Source organism: Streptopelia decaocto (genome assembly GCF_964273445.1).
Source record: "Streptopelia decaocto genome assembly, chromosome: 3".
Lineage (NCBI taxonomy): Eukaryota > Metazoa > Chordata > Aves > Columbiformes > Columbidae > Streptopelia > Streptopelia decaocto.
In genome coordinates, this window is record NC_138656.1 from 88,128,913 (window position 1) to 88,138,589 (window position 9,677).

General features: G+C 43.3%; 1 protein-coding gene across 1 annotated transcript; it reads left to right on the top strand.

Annotated features, from left to right (window-relative positions):
• Positions 1-4,095: 4,095 nt before the first annotated feature.
• COX7A2 (cytochrome c oxidase subunit 7A2) lies at positions 4,096-8,170 on the top strand. Its single transcript, XM_082048475.1, has 4 exons — positions 4,096-4,237; positions 5,478-5,567; positions 7,016-7,100; positions 7,955-8,170. Exons 1-4 carry the CDS (start codon positions 4,220-4,222, stop codon positions 8,011-8,013), a joined length of 252 nt encoding a protein of 83 aa, XP_081904601.1. The 5' UTR covers positions 4,096-4,219; the 3' UTR covers positions 8,014-8,170.
• Positions 8,171-9,677: the final 1,507 nt, after the last annotated feature.

Consider the following 9,677-nt stretch of genomic DNA (forward strand, 5'->3'; position numbering starts at 1 on the left):
GGGTTACAATGCCTATAGACAGATGTCCAAGACTGAGTTGAGGTGAGTGTCTGGTGGAAAAATGTGACTAAGTCTAAAGCACAATATACCTACAGTTACTTAAAAAAAAAGTTACCGATTGGAATGATGCTGCTGAAGACAACAAGGTGTAACCATAGTGTAATTTGGCAACACTGCAAATGATTCTGATCTTCAGAGTTCCCATGATGAGAATATGGTTTCTGATCTTGCCTGCAAATTTGTGATCTACCCTCGGTATGCGGTAAGTTTGTTTTCTATAGAAGTTCGGTATTTGTGTTACCTGGTGAGTTAGAAATGAAGACTGTGACAATGTAAAGGCCTTCAGAAAAGTCTGCAATATCAATCTTAAAATCAGGCCAGTGCCATGGGGGGGTTCTATTGACATAGTTTAAGAACAAACAAACAAAAAAAACAAAACCCAAACACTAAACCAAACACCTCAAAATGTTCCACATATCAAATACTTGTCTGTATTGAACAACCTGCTAAAAATTCTCACTTTCATAGTAGGAGAAAAAAAAATAAAATCTAAGCCAGTTTTATTCCTGTTCTCAGCAACATGGCCGGTTTAAAGAAGAGGCTGCTTCTTGAAGTAGAAAACCCAATTGCAAAAGGTTCTTTTTAGTAGTAGTATTACGTTTTCCTCAGCTCAGCGGAAGTATTTTCATGTAAAATGCCTGATGTTCTAGCTCACGGAATCTGTTCTGATCACCATATTGCCTTCCGTGCTGAAATGTGATGTCTAATCTTACTTGACAGTTTCAATTAGGACTAAAGTCCATTACGAAATGGCCTGATAAGAATCAACGTGTCCTTATGTGACCCAAGTCTCAAATAAGAAACTACCTTCCTGTAAGCCTCCCTTTCCAAATGCACTCAACCTGTGTTTGATAATAAAGTAATACTTTCCATCGAGTTAGGCCAACTACTGCTAGAAAATCTGAAGTTGAGAGTAAAATGAAGAGAATAAAAGCTTAAGTCTATAATTAATGAAGCTCAATAAGTTTAAAAAAAAAAGTTGAAACTAGGTGGAGTTCTTTCTCACCGGACCCTGATTTCAGATTAAGGTGACATAGAAGAAACAATTCCAGCCAACCAAAGGGTTAGTATGAGTTTAACTGAATTTGTACCTGAAGGTTGTGCTCAAATTTTGCAAAATAATGGTGAGATGTTTTAAGTAGTGTTAGAGGGCCAGGAATGTATAATGACCTCATTAATTCTGCTATAAAAATGGGAAAGATTGGACTGTAATATTGTTGGAAGAAATGAAAACATAATTGTCTCCAGGCTTGCCTACTGAGGTCTGGAGTTGTGTGGTTGAAGTTAGGGAATGCTTCACAATAGATGCTTGTGTACTTCAGAACAAATCTTTCTGTCAGCAACTGCTTTTAATGCAATTTTAGTGTATTATACAACTCAAAGTAACTTGAAAAATTGTAAGAGAGAATTCAGTGTGTTTGCTCTCTTCATACACAATGTAACTTTTAACTAGGAAGTCAATTGTTTTGTCTGCAAGAAAAAAACTAAACCAGTTGGCATGCAAGACTCAAGATGAGGTTTAAAAAATTGCTATCTTCAGCTGTCCTGACACACCAGGGGTTTCCACATCCACACCTGGGTTGAACATTAACTCCATGGTTTGTGTGATCTCTTTAGCGGGGTTTACATACCTTTTTATTATTTGTTTAAGAGGTAAAACATTTTTTTTGTGATGAATGCTTATTACATTTAGATTAACAGCCCTGTTTTCATTCTGGCTTAAACTGTTCAACAATGAATTTTGATTTAATAATTATTTAATTATTCTTCCATTCTGCCCTGCTAGTAAAAAAAAAAAAAGAGTCCGAGTTTGCTTATAGTGCAATATCCTCACCCTGAGGCAGCAAGTTGCTGTTTCTCTTTCCCTCAAGTTTTTATTTCTCCATAAATTAGTCAACACTGCAGACACCAGCTGTGCTTGCTGAGCAGTCATTTTGTAGCTTCAATTGGTACGTAACCCACAGGCCAAGCTTTCAAGTGTGGCCTTTCTGTTGTAAAGTGTGTTTTGACAGACAATAGCACTGAAGCTCAGATTCAGAAATACCAGGAAATAGTCCACATAGCAGAAATTAAGCAATAATAATTTGTCTGGGGATTATGAGACTTTTACCAACATCTAAATACAACTAAGTATACAAACATCAGAATATGTATAGTATATGCACTCATAAGATGAAAGATTGCAAGAGTAATGAATGAAAATCTACCTTGCAGTAGCAGTCATGTATTCTTAATGTAATTCTGTAATTGCACTGCTTCAATGTTTGAAAACTATTAAATAATGCATCCAATTTCCTGTTTTGTTACAGCACATCATATTTCTCTATGACTACGGTAAATGGTATTTTTAATATTCTGCTCAGCTAAGACTATACCTATAAATACTTCTTCGTCTTTGTGTTTTTAAATAGTTTCTTTCTGGGGCAGTTCATCAGATTGAGAAGTGCTGTGCTTTGAGATATGATCCTTGTTATTTCCATACTAGACTGAGCACTAATTTGCTGTGTTTGACACATGTTACTCATGTGGCAGGCCAGGCCCACCTGTCCCCTGCTGTGCATCCCACCTGTCCAGCCCCATAGCAAGCTGAGCCCCTGGGCTGTGCCTGGCCATCTGCCCAGGGGCGGCGAGACAGCAAGTAGGAGGCACGTCTGGGACAGATGTGCAGCTGTGAAAGAAACAGCCCAGTGCCTTGTGAATGAGGTCCTGGCCAACGTTGTCACTGGGAGCCCGGGACTTGGCCCCCAGATGACTGAGGCAGCAAGGAAGGCTGTCCTGGTGAAGAAGGAAGACTGGGAAGATGGGAGAAGCAAAGAGTGGTCCCAGTCTTCTCACAGGACCGATGACACCATCCGCATCATCTGGGTCAACCCCCCATTCCAGGACCCCATGCAGGTCCCCAGGAGGGGTCTGGCTGGCCAAGAAGCACAGGCACACAGGTGGAAGCCAAGCCAGAGAGCCAGGCACCTGCCTCCCACAGCCGATGATGTGGTTCTGTTGGACATTGTCAAGGGCATGGTCAGTGAAGTCCTACACAAGGTTCTCAGTGGGTGCCGTGGACCCAGCCAGCAGCCAGGCCTGAAAGCAGGGAGGGCCCTCCTGCAGGTGCCAGAGGACAAACCAGTGGCCCTGGTGAAGAAGGAAGACTGGGAAGATGAAAGAAGCAAAGAGCGGTCCCAGTCTTCCCAGGGGACTGACGACACCATCCACACCATCTGGGTCAACCCCTCGTTCCAGGAGCACTTCCAGGACTCCCATGCAGGTCCCCAGGAGGGGTCCCTCTGGCCCAGCACCATGAAAACAGAGGTTTGGCACCAGCGCAAAAGCTGTGTCATGCCAAAACCTGAGTGCCCCGCAACTGCAGCAGAGCCAGGAAATAGTGTTCCTGCAGCGCTGTCTCTCAGTGTAAGGTTGAAGCAGGAGAAGATGCAATTACGAAGCCAGATCTGCAATGCAGGAAAAGCACAGGCTTCTCGGAGAACTTTCCTGAAGGGCAAATGGATTCTTCCTTTAGAATGAAATAGGCTTGCATTTCATAGAAGTCTGGCGTTGCCTCACTGCCTGTAGTTTGTGAAACACGAAGCTGAAGTCGTGTTTTCTTTTCTCATGTGCAGATTACTCCGTTTCTCAGTCTGTCTGCTGCTACTGGGATGTGAGGCAGGGGGCCCCTTACTTGTTTTAGGTTTTGTTGTTGTTTTCCGCTCAACATCCATCCCAAGGGTGTTAAGACGCACGCAGCTGGGTCAGGCCCAGGCTCGGTGTCCTGTCCTCGGCAGAGGGGACGCCGGGGGAGCCCGTGTGAACAGCAGCCGCCGGTGGCGGTGCTGTCCCGCAAGACCCGCTTGCAACCCCTGCGCCTCTGAAACGTTCTAATGCACAGAGTGTCGCGGGGGAGGGAACAGCCTTTCCGACACCAGCCTGGGAGGCGCTGGGGCGCTCTCAGGCACCGACTCGCTTCCTGCGCCGGGCCCCTGCTCCGCCATCTCCTCCCTCCTCGGGAGGACTGAGGGCGCCGGCGGGGCGGCGCTCTAAGTTCTGCGGTGCCGCTCTGGGCGCCGCCGCTCTCCTGCCTCTGTGGTATCAGCGGTGGGGGCAGGGGACCTGCTTCCGCTTCCGCTGCCCTTGCTGCCGGAGGGAGGTGACGGGACCAAGAGCCGCGATGTGGCGGAACCTGCTGGTGAGTTCGCCGGACCGGCCTGGGCCGAGCCGAGCCGGGCCGGGCCGGGCCGGGCCGGGGGGAGCAGCCGCTACGGCCGCGGCTACCGCTTTGTCAGGCCGCTGCGGGGCTGCCGCTCCCGGGCGGGGTGGAGGGGGTCGGGGGGTCCTGTCACCGCCATCCCGGGTGCCCGTCCGGGCTGCGGGACTCGGCTGCCTGGTCCCTGCCGGCCGCGCTGCTGCCGGGAGCTTCTGAAGGAGCTGCGGCGGTTAGAGGGAAGCGTTACCGTCAAGGTCCCGGCCCGCTGGCTCCGCCTGGTGCTGAGCGAAGGGACGGGAGCCCAGTCAGCGGGTCTGTGGTGCGCCTGGGCCGTCTCTAAGGAGATAAACGTTATAGTGTTTGTTTGGGGTGAGTGAGGAGGTGTCGGTGTGTTGTTCGGTTACCTGCAACCAGCATCGTCTGGATGTTTGCCCCGTAGCTGCATTTCTAGCGGAGGTAATTTTGTGGGGGAGAATCCATGTTGTTAATGTTGCTTGAAGGAAACTGTTGGGAGCTTAAAGGTACAGTTAGTTCTCACGATGCGTGTTAACGAAGGCAGGCTTCGAACCACTGGAAGAACTATAGATTATTGGTTTTGGTGGCCCAACCTGCACCAAAGAGCAAGCTATATGATCTGCCTGTGCAAACAGATTCCAGCGTAGAACACAGGAGGATGTTTTTAAACTCGGGGGTGGGAGGGGTGATGCCTTCTTCAGCTCTGTGAAGGTAGCTCCTGGACTGGTGCCTAGCAGGCGAACTGCAGCTATGATGGAAGATCCTTGTCTAGACAAACATGTTTGTCTTAAATATTGTTGTCCCCATCACGAGAGTCAGACAGAGCAAATGGTGCCTAAAATTGAGATCTAAAGGGCTGAGATCAAGATTTCCCCCAGAAGGATGCTAATTATCAAGGTTGTGCTGCATATCCATAAATCTATTGTATCTTATTGAAAGTAGTTTTCCTGATTTTTTTGTTTTTCCTTTTAGCTAACCAGTCTATCAGTCCTTTATGTAGTCAGTTGAAAGACTGACTGAATTCAAAACCGATGGGTTTGGGTGAAGTTTTGTTTGTTTTGTGTGTGGTTGGTTGGGTTTTTATAGACTTTTCTTTCTTGCTATCCCTTCCACTTCTGTCTTACTTTTAAAAGAAACAATTTTTATCCCTCGTGGATATAGCTGAAAAATTTCACTATTTTTAAAATACTGTTATCTCTTATTTCAGAATCTTCGCCAAATTTCCCAGAGGACCATAAGCACTGCTTCACGCAGGCAGGTTGAAAATAGAATTGCTGAGAAGCAGAAGTTTTTTCAGGTATTGAGTGAGCACTGATAGTAGAATGTTAGTAGAACAACAAGGTTTTAGTAGATTATAATTGCTTACATTTTGTTTTTAAAGAGGTGGTGAAAGTTGTCTTTACATCTGAGGTGACCTCTTGCAATCAGTTTTGTTATTATGGAAATTAAGAGTATTTGTACATGCATACTTGACTTCCTGACTCCTGAAGGTTTTTTACCCCATGAAATGACATGTACCTGAGTTTCTTATAAGTTGTAGATACTGTACAGAGATAAAGACAAGGTACCCTTAAATGGGATGAGGTGGGGGAGTATGTCCTAAAAACAAATAGAGAAAAATAAAGTGAGAGGACAGAAGTACAGCAAAAAAATTAAACCTGCAATCTTACAGATATATCCATAGCCTGTAGATGAGCCCCATAATTCTTAATGAAGATGTGGTATTACTGTGCTTCTCACTTATGAAAAGAGCAAAGGTCTTAAGGAATTGGATTAACTCCTGGAAAATCATTGAATTTTTAAAAATGATTTCTGAATTAATCTCTTCCTGGTTGATAGGGCCATCTAGTGACAACTAGTGGTCTTCAAATGTCAAAGCAGTGGATACACAAGAGCGTACTCCCAACTGTGAGCCATAACCTGGAGCAGTAGTTTCATTCTGAGGATAGAGTAGGCTGGGCTTCAGCAATGTGAAAGGACAAAAGTATGTTAGAAGCCCCACTTTTAATAGTTTTTGTGTCTTGTTGCTTTTCTTTTCCCTGAAAGAGAAAGCCAGTCTTGTTGGGACACTTCCTGAGGAGCACACTGTTAATTGTGTGCCAAGGGAAGACAGGATGTTGGCAACGGGTGAGGTCAGAAGTTCTGTTTCTGCTGGTGGAGATCTCTGGGCATATCTCTTTCTCCTCCCGTTCCTTACTTGTTGGGCAGCAAGTTAAGCTGGTCTGGGTTGCAGTGCACCAGCACTGGAGCCCAGTTTGAATTCCAGAACAGCGTGAACTTGCTGACAAGGGTAAAGATCATGTGGATCTGGTGTCTGGGTGTTTCACTTCAGGTGAATCAGAACAATTTCCTGTGTGACACCAGGTGACAGTAGAGGCTTCTCCCCTTGTCGCTCCCTATAGCAGGGGTTGATTGTGCTCGATACAGATGGGGAGTTCCAGGGCTGCTAGTTGTATATTGTTCCCTGAGGGGGCTCATGGCTGATGTCACAAGTGTTTAGGTGTTTGCCCATCACCGGGCATTTAGAAATGAACTTGCACATCATTTTCTATACTAACCTAGTGTGTGATCACCTGACACCGACCTGAAAGCCTGAAAGGCAAAGCGGAATCTAAAGAAGGTTCAATGCCTGTTGGGAAGATAATTTGGGGAAGTAATTCTTGTTCTGGGTAATTCTGGTTATATTAACACAATATTGCAAGAACTGTATTTAAATAGTTCCTTTTTGTTGCTTATTTCCATTAGGAAGAGAATGGCATCCCTGTGCATCTTAAAGGTGGTGTAATGGATGTTCTGTTGTATAGAGCCACCATGGCTATTTCGGTTTTTGGTAAGGCTAACATTATTTATGCTTGGGTACAGTTTCCAATGTGCTAATATTAAAATACTTTTTGTTCAGTACAGTCTCCAATATGCCTGGTGTTTTCTCTGTAAATTAGTTATGCAGTTCCTTCAGTCTGTTCTTTAGAACATACAAAATGCGTGTAGGGAGGTCAAAGAAACATTTGGGCATACTATGTATTTATTTGTGCCTTCTCAAGTTTAGATTTTCAGATGGATTTTTTTTTTCTCCTGACTGACAGTGCTGTGGGCTGATTACTCCTTCAGAATTCAAGTGTGATGTTAGAGAAAACTAGAACTACTTAGCTTATTCTGAAAAGGAGTAAAACGTAATTATAGCACATACATATACCAATTTTCTCACTAGCCTGACTCTTTTTAGTGCTAGGTGATAACTGACGTGCTGAGGTTTCACATGCTGTGAAAACTAGTAGAATATATCCAAACTTTATGATACTACATATATTTAACCTTTACTTTGCTTATTACATATGTTTTGTAATAGCTTCTATCTTAAAAATGTTGATTTAATGGATTTTCAGTTCAGTTAGTTTAGGAATAAGGAATCATTACTTTTATGATGATCTGTGTAAGTTCCACAAACATGCCTCTCTCCTTTTTCCTGTTTCTTTATGTTTATGCAGTCTCTGGAGAGGTATCTAAGTGGTTTTTTCTCTAAAATATGTATTCCCAAGGAAAAAAAAAAAAAAAAAGTTGAGACCTGACTATGGAAATGTGTCTGAATTGCAGTTGCTTATTGTCAATACTTCTGGGAAAGGAAAACTCACTTGAAAGGAGTTCTGTTTACCATTATGAAAATATCTTTTTTGTCTCTTAATTCAGGAACAGCCTATGTTGTTTACGAGCTGCTTGTTGCTTCAATGCCCAAGAAGCAGAAATGATTCCAGTTGAAGATGCCTCAGTGACTAGCATCTCTTCGTCCAATTCCATGTGACTATGATGGCAGCTTATACTCATCATAAGCAGCTGGCTTAATGCTTGGAATCATAATTTAATTGTAACATGTTAACTGCAATCAATAAAGCAGGTTTTACGTTGTGTTGTGGTGGCCTGGAGTGTATGTATCACGTGTTCTACACTAGAATGGTTTTTACTTCTAGTAAGTGTACATCGGGTTGATCAGTATGCAGATGTTTGAATTGTGAGCGTCTTTTCTTTGTATGTGGTCTGTGTTAGTACTTCAAAGGTGAGTGGAATGCCCTGAATCCCTATGAGGCAGTCATGTCTTTATTATGGGAGTTTCCTTTAGTGGAGCAAATTAATCTTACAATAAATGACTAGGATTAGATTCAACTTATGTGGAAATGAATGTTGAGGACTTGATTATGCTGTATCTTTGCTGTCAGCTGCTGGAAGTTGACTTTAATACATCTAGAAATAGAGGAATCTGATTCCTGAACACCATTCAAAGCTGACAGTTCTGACTACATAGTGGTGCTAACGCTGTCCTCTGCAGCTTCAGGGATTTAGAAGTAGTCTCAGTTGAACTCAGTGCCTTAATGTGATAGATTTCTTTTTTCAGTGGCTTTTTTTCTGCTACAGCTTAGTGGAATATAGTATTTCCTGAAAAGAATGAAGATTTGTAAGCAGGCAAATATGACTAGCAAGTGATCATGTATTTATCTTGCTGTCCATGAAATCAACATATATATGTCAATCATGATTAAGACTTCATAACCTTCCAACATTGCCTCGCAAAACGGCTTGTTCTCAGTCACTAGGGTAAGTAATGAGGTCTTAAGCATAAAAAAAGAAAAAAAAAAGGTTTATTAGAGAATTTGAGGGTGTTCTAGAGCGAACAGTAAAATAAAGGAGGGGCACATAAGTATTAATACTACTAACACTGTAGTAGAGCAATGCTAGAATGTCTTTACTGGTTCAAAAGTTTTGCAGTGGCTGTTAATTCGGCAGTTACTCTGGCATTTGACCGCTAATTTGATCTAGGCTAAACAGGACGCTATTAAGCCAGAGAAACTGAAGATAGTGAAAGCAGTGTTTATAAAAGCTTCAAATTGTTATTAATCATTTCTGTTGGTCTTTAGTGTCCTTTTGGAATAATTTCTCCAGAGGTCTCTGTAACTTCAAGGACAGGCTAAATGCTCAGAGACATTGTTTTCCGTCTCCAAATTGTACTGTTCTGTGGTTTGAGAAGAGGAACTGACCTGTGTCCATAGGGTAGGAGCAGATCTAGTTCCTAAGTACAGACCCTGTGAAGTGGATTAGGTTTCAAACAATTGTAGCATAATTCAGGTCGGGAGTGACCTCTAAAGGTCAATTGGTCCAAACTTCTTGCAGCTACATTTGTTTGCCCAGGGCCTTGACCAGTCACACGGGGAGTATCTCCAAGGATGGAGATTCTACAACTTCTGTGCAGCCTGCTCCAGAGTTTCACTGTCCTTGCTCTGAAGAGTGTTTCCTTTTCTGGGATACAGGCATACGTGTGTTTAAAGCCAAAATTGCACTTGACTACTTCCACCTAGACAACCACAAATTTACAAACTTAAAGGGAAAAGTGGGTATCTTCCAATGTCTTCTGTTAAGACGT

Coding starts and splice junctions, on each gene's coding strand:
- COX7A2 (XM_082048475.1), top strand. Junction 5,568..7,015: donor AGAAGCAGAAGTTTTTTCAG/GTATTGAGTGAG, acceptor TATTTCCATTAG/GAAGAGAATGGCATCCCTGT. Junction 7,101..7,954: donor CATGGCTATTTCGGTTTTTG/GTAAGGCTAACA, acceptor CTCTTAATTCAG/GAACAGCCTATGTTGTTTAC.